The sequence below is a fragment of the Ischnura elegans genome, chromosome 10 (assembly GCF_921293095.1).
Source record: "Ischnura elegans chromosome 10, ioIscEleg1.1, whole genome shotgun sequence".
NCBI classification, from domain to species: domain Eukaryota; kingdom Metazoa; phylum Arthropoda; class Insecta; order Odonata; family Coenagrionidae; genus Ischnura; species Ischnura elegans.
In genome coordinates this window covers 91,441,186-91,455,291 of record NC_060255.1, presented here as the reverse complement: position 1 = coordinate 91,455,291, position 14,106 = coordinate 91,441,186, and the positions used below count along the sequence as shown (strand labels likewise).

The window sequence follows — 14,106 nt, the reverse complement described above, 5'->3', positions numbered from 1 at the left end:
AGCATGGAAAAGCTGAATGAAATCAACATTTTAAGGAAGCTGTAACAGATCTTCATTAATTTTTTAAATTATTTGCTTGAAAAAATATTATTCTCCTTAAAGACATTTGCGGTTTTTGCTTCTAGGGGGGGCTGCCCTCTCCTGCCCCTCGCTGGGTACACCCATGGTACTATATTTACGATCGTGAAGAGCAGCATTGAAAAGTTATGAATTTTACAGAACACCATCACATCACCAAGAACAAAAATTTCGGCTGTTTACCCTAATTATATTCAACATTTCCGAGAAAACCTCTCCAAGGGCTACCACCTTATCGTGGTGGAGAGGTTTGAGTGCCCCTGTGACCCGGAGAGCTATGCTAGCGGGAGTGTATGCTCCTGGTAGGGCCACCCAAGCCAGACAGGTCGAAGGGTAGGGGACTGACTAAGTGTAGCCCACTGGTCCTCCCGGTTGGGGGTTGTGCGACAGGCCGGTAACCTGCCCATGTAAGACCTTCTTTAACTCATAAGATTCACAGAGAGCCTCACCAAGGAAAAGATGGTGATGTGGAGCCGGAACAGGTTTAGTAGCCTAATCCTGGAAGGAAGAAGAAGAAGATTTCCGAGAAATTCAGGTCGCTGTTCATCAGCGACACGAATGGTGGCCTTGGTAATCCCGCATAAAAAATGGTGGGTTATGATGCACTTAAATGCTGGTAAATCCTCAATTTTAAGTCCACGTGGGTCGCGTTGCGTCTACCATACACCAGGCCATTTCCTTCTCTCTGCCCACATCGCATTTTTATAGTTAGGAAACTCATATTCCTTGTATCGTATTATTTTATTATTCTAAAGTAGTCACCAGTATTATTATACGCTTTGTCACATATATGGAATAAATTTTTGTTGCACCTTCGGCTTATCAACATAAATAAAACGCCGTGATTTAAAATGGACTATTATAGTTTTTTTTATTGTTATTACAGCTGTTTAAGTATCGTTCCTACAGTCGTGGAATATGCACCGTACACCGATCATCTATCTGTTGTGACTCTTTTTCCGCCCCTTCGTCCTTTCAGTGCCTTCACACTTTATTGTCTCTTCGCCCTTCCCCTTCCGAGGCGCCCTATACTATCCGGGCACCTCAGACGGTCCATCCCCTTCCGAGGCACCACTAAGTCACTCATGTCTCTCTAGGCATCTGTATGCCATCTTTTGCCCCAAAGAGAAACTGCTTCATTGACGTTAGAATTTTGATATTTTGTTATTTTTGGAATCTGCTAGAAGCCCCGCGACAACTTGAATTACAAAACGTACATGCTAATAGCATCGCGATATTAATCGTGAAGTTTTTATGCACGTTTACAATTTAAACTAACAACTATTGAAAGATTGAGGCACCGAGGAAAATTTTGAGGTATCGAGAAAATGTCAGTTAACACATTTGGCTGGGAGTTGAGAAAAATATTAAATAATGGTTATTTAAACAATTTAAGGGAGGAATTGAAGATCAAATTCATCAATGTATTAAGTAATTAGGAACATGGTATTTGGTAGTGGCAGCCGACATCCGAGGTCATTTGCGTCGTGAGGGAAGAGTATGGAAGGAAGGCTGGAGAGAAACCTGGCGTCTGCATTAGCATACTCTTAACCAAAGGCGGCAAGGGGACCACGGCTTAATGTCCCGGAGGGAGGGAACGGAAGGACAGTTGCCTTTGAAATGTCCTCCACAGATTATTCAAGCGGGAATAGGGGAGACACCGAAAAATCTATGCCACTACCAGGATTTCAACCCAAGCCCACAGGGTTGGAAGCCAACACTCAAACCACCACTACAATCCGAATCCCGAAAGTAATTAGGAAGTCCTTAAGAGAGTGGCAGAGGAAAGAAGACTCGTGAAAACCTTAACAAATAGATATAAAAAACCTAATCGGGAATATCTTGAGTCATGGAGGTTGATGAACGCAGTTGTCGAGAGACTAGTGGGTGTCAGGAACGGGCGAGGAAAACCTCTAATAAAGTATTTGGAACGGGCAGAGAAGGATGTGAAAGAGAATAAATACGTATTTTGTAGATTAAAGTAAAAATCTGGCGGTAGAATTGAGTGAAGAGCTGCGTCAAAGTAATGTTAAAATTATTGACATGTGATGATTATGAGTACGGTTGGACTTCGTAGCACTGAAGTAGGACGTCAAAAACAGGCTGATAATAAATCGCATAAGGTTGAAAACAGAGCGCCCGCCTCAATTGCTAAGTAACTGAAATTCGACCACTGCCCAACATGACTGAAGCCGAATAAAACGATCGCACCGTGACCTTGGAATTACGTCGATATCAAAGCAGATACTAGATACGCGAGACTTAGACCTCATGCAGCTGTTAAACTGCCGTCAATACAAATAAAATGTCTACTCTGAGCGCCAAACATATTCTACAATAAATACGGTGTCATTTATGGAGTTAGGTAGTGGAATTACATGTAGCGGATGAGGTTGACGGAGACGCAAGTCTCAAAAATTCCGATTTTTTTAATATTAGAGCATTTTCAGACGGCATTGGATTACAATCAAATCTTGATACACAATCTTCACGAAGCCAATGGAGTTCAAAGAAATAAACTCTCAACTCTATTTGATGCAGGAAGTAGCGCATTTAAGCCAGGAATATATCAATACTTGCCATGGAATCCCATCAATTCGGTTAAATAAAAGGAAATCAGGAGGAAGTATGACGATTGTTAGAATTTTCCAATATTTTTTTACTTAAAAAACTACCGATTCCAAATCAACTTATAGGAAAATATACCAAGAATGATCGTGAAACTCAAAATATAACCTTCGCATGCATGGACTACTCGATGTCTGAGTGAAAATTGGTTTGAGTACAGATACGTCCATGAAGTAGGACTGCTGCAACATGATATATCATAGATACTGTTTCAAATGTGCCTCCAACTAGGTATACATATACATTTTCTAAATCAATAAATGCAACGCTCTTCTTTCTTTCAATGAGAAAGCTTAAAAAACCATAAAGGTATGTCGATTTAGTACTGGTAAAAACATCGACTGTGTAAGTAGAAATTCAGTTTGATAAACTCTAAAAATACAATTGTCCCACATAAAGTTAACAAAAAAGTTATAGTTAAGTCGTAGAACCACCTGACGGAAAGTAACTGAGATAATTTGGCGTTTGAGTAAATGCTAGATGAATTAAACGAATTATCAATTAATCTATCCATTAAAGTAATTAAAAACCCTTTTTCTCTTCTCATTATTCTACATATTCTTACGGTATATGAATACAACGATTTATTAATGAATCTAGCCATTAGATTAATTAAAAACCCATTTTTTCTCTTCTCAGCGTTATCAATAAAGAATTCGCGTAACATCAACACATTTAATCATTTTGGCCGAATAATTTGGCCCCTTTTAAAAGAGTAGCAGGTTTTCCATGAAAATGATTTATCTCAATCCTTAGAGTTTGTATCGCAGCCTATGAAGAGTTTCAGTAATCTCGCTCGATAGTTGGTATTTTGAATGACTTACATATTTCTAAAAACTTGTTACATAATAATATACAGAGTTACTTCTAGCTTAATTTTGTAAGATTATAACATATATAGCAAATTAAACTTACCGGATATTTTCCACTGTTAATTTAATTTTATATGCATGATAGGTTTCAATACATTGTTGTATTTTCGTCAATATTTCATGTTACAAAATGTACTGAAACCATTCGTGTAGTAAAATTTAAGTATTTGCGGTAAATTGCGAGTATTTTCATTACATTGTGTTATTAACTTCATATTTTCTCCTAATTACATTTTCATTGCACCATTGGCTTCATAGTGCCGGAACGCCGTACGGCACTGGTAAACAAAAGACAAAGTCAAATAAAACTTTTATCAATTTTTTTTTGCCTCGAAATTTCTAATACATACAATCGTGGCCAAAACAAAAGTTTTGTAATAAAATTTAAATGATAACTTGAAATAACAAACACACATTGAAATTAGGAAAGTTTATCCCCTACGGCCAACGTTTCAACCTCCGACTTTGAGCTCATCCTCAGGGCTGAATATAATCCGGTGGGAATCCCGAGAAGAGTTGACCCACATTAATCGCCTGGAAAGAATCAAATCATATTTCACTATAATAGCTATTTCCGTTCTGATCTGACTGATAAATGCCCTACTATAATTGTCTGATTTTTGCAAATTTAAAATTAATTTTGCCATTACACCCTTTTCAAAATTTGCGAGTATCTGCAACGTTAAAATGTTAACTACGAGAAAATGCTGGGAATTTTCTTTATATATGATGTACGTACAAAGGGTCCTCTTTACCATGAAATTTTCAAAATGAGTCCGGAGAAGGTTTAAGTAGGAAAAGTGCCGCGGAAAGACACCAATAGAGCAGAATTGATGCTTCTTCGTAACAAAATTAAATCTGTTATTCTACGGCACTATACCCTAATTTTCCATGCATATTTTACCCAATTAATCCCTCTACCCGATTAATTATGCCCGAAATCAATGAGTACCTTACGCAGAATTAATCCAACCCGTGGAAGAGGATTCAAATCATCCCTGCCCTGCATTCAAATCCAAACTTCCGACCCCAGACCGGCAACAGATCCGAAAGCGATTACCTTAAGAAGCGTCGTTACTGATGCAATCAATATTAGACGGTCGGGAAGAGCTACTTCAATCCGTTTGAAATTTTCTTCACCAAGGTCTTCTTCAGAGAGCAAGCTAAAAACGGGGAAAACAAATAAGTCATCGAAGCATTTTTATCTCTGTCAAATATTCTGTGCTACGCATTTTAAAATAGCCTCATGAAAAAAGGTCTAGCGCTCTGTCGAAATAAAGATATTTTTTCGAGTTCTGACGTTGATTCGTGCCCTCATTGGCAAAAGAGAGCTCATTGGAATTGACTAATGTAATTGGAAATAAAATAATAATGGATACCAAAGATCTTCTGGCCATTTGTATCCAACACAAAAACTGTGTTCAATTGAATAAATACCATTTATTAAAATTCGCCAAAAGTTAATAAAAAACAGAATTATTTGAACAGAGTTCTCTCGCGAGCTCTACAGAAAGAACAAAGAAAATTTTATCAGATATCTCGCTACGTGTTTCAGCCATTCAGTAAGCCAAGTTACGCTTAACATTACTGCAACTCTTACATCTCTAAATGATAACAGGAGATTTCATGCGATACCCTTAGGAGCGTATAAATGGAAAATTAAGATAGACTCACGGATTTTTTAAAGGACAATTTCACGAGACACGTACCTATCATAAAAGGAGCTTATTTCTACGTTCTCAGCATCCGAATTGCGTTTCATCCTGTTTTGCGCGCTCGTGCGAAGACTTTATGCTACACCTGAACCATTCTAAAATGCACCTTAACCCACTTCATATATAAAAAGATGACATGTATGAACGCAAAAGATTAGCGTTGAGGCAAACGTTTGAATTTAGTTCTCAAATAGCAAAATCGTTATATTAAAACATCCCGAAAGTATAATTTTTAGATAACTGACTACTAACAATCGAACTCTTTAATGAGAGGCCAGAATATTGCTCATTATAAAATCATTAAAATATTTGTAAAAGCATTTTGTTAATTCTAAAATACACCATATTGTAAGTAAGCCCACGTCTTCTAGCAAAATCTCTATGTTAAAACGTCCTAAAAGTGAATATTTCGAGATAAATGACGACAATCCACCAAGCATTTCAATAAAAGACCTGAATATTGCCTACTATAAAATCAAATTAAATATTTTAAAAAGCGTTTTGCTTTAGTGAAAAGAACACCAGTATGGCCGCAAATTCTCTGTTTAAAAATAAAACGGGATTGAATTCCCCGACCATTCTCATGACTTTGACGAATAAATACCTATTTCATAGAACCATCGAACACAATGTCTTTCATGTAACACCGTCTCAGAAAACAGAACAGGAGTGCTAACTAACAACATAACTAAAATATTTTGTAATTATCTAGCACCGAGATTCAAGACTCATCTGACTCATTTCCTGTTCAGAGCGTAAATGGCATACTCGCAATTACGAATATGAAAAAGTCTCTCAAAGTAATTCAAACCCATTAGCACCCGACACATATAGAGTTGGTATGCTTAACAACGACATAATTTTTAATCGTTAAGTCCCAAGGTTGAAAGGCAGTAACGACAGAAGCACTCGGAATACCTTAAGCACTTACGGAACATAATCGTGGAGAGGGGAAGCTGCAAAAGCAAAAATCGCAAATTTCTTTAAGGAAAATAATATTTTTAAGCAAATAATTTTAAAGACTAATAACGAGCTGTTACAGTTTCCTTAAAATGTTGATTTTATTCACCTATTCCAAGCTTAAATCTTACCTGCAACTTGAAGAATCATAGCTTGCCCTCCCCCCCCTAATTTTGATCCTGGGTCCGCCCTTACCGAGAGTATGAAAAGTCTGAGCAGAAAATAATAAGCAGACCTCATCCGTTGTTTTGGAACAATACGTTGCGTAGTTGAAAAATGTTTGGAAACGCAACGTCTCAAGTAGGAAGAGTGTCATCTACCTCAATGGATTATTTTGAATATTCGATATTCAGAGTGTCTAAAAAATAAGTAGGAGACTTTCGCAAAGTTAAAGAATAAAGCATCAGGATTTGCACAAGGACTATCAGAAAGCACAGGTGAAGGTGAACAAATTGCATAAAAATCAAAATTGATCATGAAAGAATATTTTCAATTAATTTATGTTGGATGCGTGCTCTTGCCCCTCGTTTCCCTACTCCAGGGATTCAAGTTCGAATCCAGGTCAAATCGAATTATTTTTCCTTTTCGGAATTACGGCACTTGCATCGACTAACATGTGACTCCCCAATAATCCATATCTGGCTATCCCACGGCTGTTTACGAAACAAGCTAAAAGAATAGGACTCCGCTATGCATGAGGAAATATCATTCCCTCCAAGTAGGAGGAAATTGCTTACACGTCCTCCGCAGTATTAGAGCCATTTGAACCGATTGTAAGGCTGTGTACGGTGAATTGAGGGCATGCCATTTATAAAAATAAGATTTTGAATTTTGTTGAATGACAATACTCGGTTAATTTCAGAGGCTAAAAATCGCATGCTGATGCTCTAGGTCGGGACCGTTACACGAGGATTTTGGAGCAAGTTCGGCCCAAAATAAAAAAAACCTACGACTCTGACTTTGACCTGAATGAGACCGTTCCTTTTGGTGCAATTATAATCACAAATCGTATTTAAGAATTGGTGTGCTATTCAGAAGTCAAGGTAATTTTTTTTAATCTCGTAACTCAATACACGAAGCCACGCTATCACACTAATTGCGCGTGCAGATGATGTTTATTTTTGCAAAGACATCTGAAAAATAGGAAGGGGCTTACACGTTTCTATATGCACGTGACACTATAACAGTTATTTCCGTTCTGATCTGACAGAAAATGCTCTAGTATAATTGTCTGCTTTGCAAATTTAAAATGAATCGCACCCATAAATCATAGAAAGTGGATTACTTTAAATGAGAAAGCTGTGTTAGGTTTAGGCAAAAGTCTAGGTTCTTTTTCTTAATCTGAAAGAAATCGGAGAGAATAAGGCGTGATTCAGGGAAAACCGCTTGAACGTCGAATACACTGCAAGGCGATATGTTGTGACATAATAAATTCATCAGAAGATGGTTGGATGATCGAAATAATTTTTACTCATCTGTTTCCCCAGATGATGATGTGTGGGCATTTTCCTGCAGTGGTTTTTTCGCTGAAGGATATTACACCGTTATCCTCATGTTTTTTCCCACAAACTTAAATCTTTTCTACACAAAAATTTCACATATAGTTGTTTATCTTTTCTGACATTTCACTAATAGTGTATATTTTATATCTTTTGTATTGTAAAGGTTTATATACCATGTTTTAATGTGTTTGCATTGACGCTATCGAGGGGTTAGGTGAAAGAGGGGACTTTTCAGTCTCAACCTCGCCCGAATAAAGGCAATTTATTATTATTATTATTATGAAAGAGACTACCCTGTAGATTTCCGATGAAACTTCCCAACAATCAAAAGCGTCCTGTTTTGGACATAGCTGGATTCGAAAGGTAAGGGGGCGCAAACAATGGAAGAAAAGAGTAACTAAAAAATTCAGCATTTCTTCAGCCTGAAAGTTAAATAAAATAATAACAGAAATCAGAACTACCGACCTACAAAAATTTGATAAATTAGACTATTTAACGCTGATCAACGAAGCATTTATCATTTTTTTTACCATAAAACTTCCGTTTTTTTATGATACAATTTTTAACAGGGCTTCGGTTCATTATCCTATGAATGGCTAACAATTAAAACTCTACCACCAACACTGGTGTAGGAAGCGGGTCAAGTTTCCGGATCGTAGTTTCCACTCTGAGGGCACACAACGGAAGCTTAATGAACAGCTATTCCGTACAAATGAATATTCAAAATGACTAGTCAGAATGTCACTCATATTTTAATCTCCCATTCACTAGGAGAGAATGGAAAATAATCAAACGAACTAAAATTTCCAGTTCACCTACGCACACATTCAATTTTATGTTAGAGCGTAGGTTTCCGCGGCGATGGTTTGATCTCTGCATTTCTCCAGGGTTTTCTTCCGCGTCAGATTGTTGGTTGACAACAGTTTCGCTGGCTATCCTGCCAGCGTCTTCAGGTCTGACCTTCGACCTGAAGACGCTGGCAGGATAGCCAGCGAAACTGTTGTCAACCAACAATCTGACGCGGAAGAAAACCCTGGAGAAATGCAGAGATTCAATTTTATATAAATCGCAGCATTTTATGTCAACAAGGTTACCTTAGACAACAGAGGAATAAATTTTTATTTTTGATTTTACAAAGGAAGTTACGAATTTAGGAACAATGGTACTTATATTTAAAACCGTGCAGTAAAAACACTAACTTCCAGGCAAAATTAATTTTTGGCTGATTTCGGATTAAGGGATGTGTAGTTCTTAAGCCAATAATTACCTAATATAATCATTAATTATGCTTAGGGTAAAATTTATCTCTTTTACTTAATTGTGAACCACATAAACGTCAAATCAAGACCAAGACTTAAGTTTTGATCATATAATGAGACATTACGTCACTCAGATGCTATAACGCTGGAGGATGGTGATTACAAATGAATTTTTGATTGCATTGAGAACACTTCAAAAAAACGGAAGAAGCTTCTTGGTAGTATCCTACAAATTAGGGGTATGAAAAATAATGACGACGACTTTGAGATACAGATAATGATAATTTCGAAAAAAAATCTTCCCAAATAGAATTCGTTTGTGCAATAGCGGCTTAAATATCGATGTATACATCCGTTCGTGCCATTAAATGGCGTTACGAAAACAATATTAACAGATTAATTGTGTCTACTGTAATAAGCTAGGATAGTATGTTCCAAATAGTTTATCGCGAATATTCTCGTTATAGGGTGCGAGAACAAAAACTATAAGGAATGACTAAGAAAAAGTTAGAAAATAAATAAACGCCTGATAGAGAAAAATGACAATAAGGGAATGCTAAAATTGGTGGATAAGGACCGGGATAATCTAGAAAAGATTTCGAGAAGGTAAAGATAGCCAAGATTGGAAGATAGGTACACCGAGGGAAAGCTAATTCTATTTAATGAGGAAAGGATGATAAAAAAAAGGTAGAGAATAGGTTCTTTGATATGATGATCAAAGGCCTTTAGCATCATTTGAAGTGGTTGTAAGGCTATAATTTAAATATTACCATAATCTATACATTAATGATACAGAAAAACTCCTTTTTATCTCTGAGGATAAGGATTAGCCCGATTAAAAGCAAAGAATCTCAATATGGACCATTGTATCCGCTACGACAGACTAAGAGCTGTTCCCAAACTTAGGCTAAGTCATAAAAACTCGGTTCACTGGTCCGGCGGATAATTGACCTGATCTACACCATCTTAGAGAGGTAGGAATTCATAACTTTAATTGAACACAATCTAAATATACGTATTCTCATGAAATAGAACTACAACCAAACAAATTCTCTTCCTCGGAATTTGAGGGGAGCTCTAAGAATTATGATACCTACAGATTCGGAAAAGGGATTCGATCGAAGGCTATGCATACATCTGGTATTAGACTGATTGACTGACCTGTGGTATGCTGAGGAGGCAGCTGATGATCCAGACGACGCCGATGTACCTGTTGCACCGCTTGGCCGTCAGGGAGCGCATCGGGTATCTCACGGCTATGAACCTGTCGACTGCGATGAGGACGAGTACGAAAGTGGACAGGTAGAGCGAGAACATCTGCATGAACTTGAACACCTTGCAGGCCAGGTTCCCGGCCGCCCACTCCACCGTACAGATCCAACCGGCCTCTCCGGCGATGCAGAACACGGTGACGAACAAGTCCGACACGGAGAGGTGGAGGATGAGCGTGTATACGGTGCTCCAGCTGTGTTTACGGCTGCGCTCGATGGAGAAGATGGTAGCCGCGTTTCCCAGCAACGAGAGTATAGCCAGGACGCCCAGCACAGAGGCGCGAACCAGGGAGGAGCGGGTGAAGACCGGGGCGTGGTCCAGGCACGTCAACACTGTGCCGTTGATGTACTTGGCGATGGCCCCCGTCAGAGCCTCGGCTTCTACCGTCGAGTCTTCCCAGTCCGACTCGGTACCACTCACTATCTTCGTCGCCGTCTCGTTCGACAGCAGGCCAAGCAACCTACGACACTCTTCCACGGGGAGGATCCACGAAGTGCTGGACCACTGGGCACCACCCTTGGAAAGATACCAGGTCAAGTTGTCAGGGGAGTATAGCATATCACCTACATCTGACATATCGAGAATCTTCTGCTCACACAAATGCGCCAAGGGAAAAACTACCAGGGATACACAACAGTGGGTTTTAAGAACACTCAAAAATCGAAGTTGAGTTGGCAGGTGGGATATTGCTCGCCATGGTTTGCACTTCTACTGACACAAAAGATCAATAATCAATCTTCCAAAACCTGATACCTATTAGATTTCACGATCAGTCATGATAGCAGAAACCTAAGCAGCAGATTTGACGATCACCTAATAGCAACAAGTTGGGTTTCATGAGAGGAGGTAGAGTTCCCTAAGACCAAGTCAAAAGATGTTAAATTTCGTTGAATGAGGAGAGTAAAACACATCGCCTATATATGGCATAACGAGAGTCTTCTTAGCACAAAAATAAACATGAAGAATCAAACTACCACTCTAAAGGTTTCAGCCTCACCCAAAGTTACTTTTACAGAGCTTATTTGTGCGAATGATGGTTAATACCGCACCAAACTACGCCCTCTTCCCAATACAAGTTGCCAAAAATTATATCACCAATGTCAGATATAAATTACTTAACCTTCATAGTCACTCAGTATTGAAGTCCTTGGGTACATTTGATAGGTGAAGATAGCGGCCGACGCGTCCAAACTCTGGGCCGGGCGAAATACAATTATTTATGGGACAACAATACAACAACTCAAGTACAAATGAAGGTATCTCATATCCAAACAAAAAACTGAATATTAGGTTATCAACACTGAATGCAAACGTTTCACTTTCAATAAGAACTCCCAAGGAAGATTTTTTATCCGAGTTGAGGGTAATTCCTCGACGTATGTGATGAGAAAGGAACTGGCCTACCCTGAATTTGTGAAATTTGCACGCCTATGGCTTAGCTAGGGTTCCACGCTCTACCCTCACCTACCCAAACCAAGGTTGAATCTACCTCACCTACTCTCAAGGTTGAATCACTATGTGATAGGAGGGTAAATCGAAGGTGGTTCAATTTCAGAGATTTTCAGGATCACGATAAATAAATACCTATCACATGACGAAGGTCCTCTATTTACATAAAATACATATAAGCAGGCACCACGATGATTACGCTCTTAGTCAGTTCTTAAAGTCGCAAGGTGAATTCAACGGGAGAGGGCAAAAATAGCCTCTACGAGATGCGAATTCTAGTGACTTAGGGGATACTTTTGGAAACTGAGAAGTTTAATCTGGGAAAACTCCTATTCTTCACAATGAGAAAATTGCAGCGAGAAGATTTCAGCTTGAGATAGTACCGAAACTCCTTCCAGATTTGAACCCACATTTCAGCAGGCAAGCGGTAAAAGACCCATTCGACCGCCATGCCGTCTCAAGAAGAGTATATTGATGGTCTCTGAGGGAGTTCTGCAACAATCATCATCCGTCGTAAACTTGACGTATTGTAAATTTCACTTACCCCAGTTAATACAAAAACGGCACAGTAGCAAATTTAAATACATATGACGACGAGGATTTCACAGGGAACAACTTAACTTCACTAAATTCACGAATATTTCACAAAACTTCATTTATGATTTCTCCCACACTTCTCTTTGCACATAAATTACAGATGTTTCACTTCGCATCGTCGAATCCCTCACAAGCATACAAAAATCACGTCCCCTAGTTTTTACGAGGAACAGTAAGAGCTGTATGAGACCAAACTGGAGCCGTAAAAAAATACACTGCGACTCGCATACTAATTACAAATCGTCAAAAATAAAGGATCCTGTGATGCACAACAAGTGGGCCCATGGCGTCTGAGGGATCCCAAATGATTCAATCCGAGAATACAAGAAACCGCACAGTGGTTAGCAGTAACCTCTAGTTTATTCTTCTTTGATCAGTTGTAAACAACAAAGAAATGGTTCCTAAAGCAGTACATAATTCAGGCCCAAGTAAATAAGTCGTAAAAGTCACGAACATAATGCTCATCTCTAGGTATTCACAGACCTTGCTTGTAGTCGTCTTACCAGGGGCTTTACCCCTGAGGAGAAAACGCAAAAATGAAGCGTTGTTCATTAATTGCCCTCAAGGAAAAGTGGTTACAACTGTTTTCTTTTTAATCTCGTGAAGAGGAACAAAGTTTCCCAACCCAAGGGAAAAATTTTGAAGATTCCCCGTTCGCGCGCACAATCGAGCAAAACACAATCACACGGCTTCGTGGAGATCACTTATAATCAGGGGCTTTATCCCTGACAATTAATCACAAAACCGAAACGTTAGCCGGTAATTATCCATTAAGGAACTTCGATCACAACAGACGCAAACAATCAAACCGTTCATGAAGTGTGTTTACGTTTTGCAAGAAGGGGAGGTAAATATTTTAAAACACAATATTAGCACACACAGTCGAGCAGAACATGTGCACAAAAACCGAGCCGAGAAGAAAATATCCACAACAACTTTGTGGCGATCAACTATTCAAAGTCACGAAAAAAAGACCACATACTTAACTTATACCTCATTTCCTCGGAAATTATGACGAAAATCACTTTAATAGACTGTCCACAATCTTCTTAAGTTCGATAATTATCCGTCATTCAAGTTCAACTCCGCATACAATAATTGGGGGCGGTTTGTTGGGAAGAGAGAAGATCATATACACAAAAACTTCCTGACAGTCAACTTCAGGATTCACAAGGAAGCACCGAATACTTGAGTTGTATCTCACAAATACGTAAATAATGAGCTAACTCACTTGATTAAACTATCCACAATCTTCTTACGTTCCATGATGATCCGTCTAAGTTCAACTCTGTACACGATACAAGGTCCTCCGTTAGGATTCAAATTGTCCACTGATGAAGGTCACGCTCGGATCGTTACGTTAGGGTTGCGAAGACCACCGGCATCTCACCACGTCCAACGTGGACACGCGAATACTTCCGCGGTAGTGCGAACCCAGCCCCTGCCTTCAGTCGACTGCCAGTTGTTCGCCAAGGTGATTTCCGCGGCGGAGGAGGGGAGGGAGGATCGCCCTCCCCTCCGCCGCAACCCACCCCATTTTCCTTGTCGCTCGCCAGAAAAGCGGAGAGGATAAGCGGAGGGAAAACACCACCAGGAGCAACGCCTACTTATGCAAGGACGATCCTTTTGACTGACCGCCGCTGCTGCCGCGCTGGGCTATCGCGAACTCTCTTTCTTGGGAGGGATGCACTGCAGCAAGTATTTGGAGGACTAAAATAACGTCTGTAACTTGTATGCATGCATTGCTTGTTATAGACGAACCTTCCAGTTAACA

The 14,106-nt window shown here is 39.2% G+C and overlaps 1 protein-coding gene across 1 annotated transcript in view; it reads right to left on the bottom strand.

Moving 5' to 3' along the window:
• LOC124167076 (gonadotropin-releasing hormone II receptor-like) overlaps window positions 1-13,454 on the bottom strand; it is a 244,156-nt gene extending 230,702 nt beyond the window's left edge. Inside the window, exon 1 of the mRNA XM_046544869.1 lies at window positions 10,176-13,454. Coding sequence (XP_046400825.1) covers window positions 10,176-10,862 — 687 coding nt within the window. The 5' untranslated portion in view covers window positions 10,863-13,454. The remainder of the gene's footprint in view (window positions 1-10,175) is intronic.
• Between the last annotated feature and the right edge of the window lie 652 nt (window positions 13,455-14,106).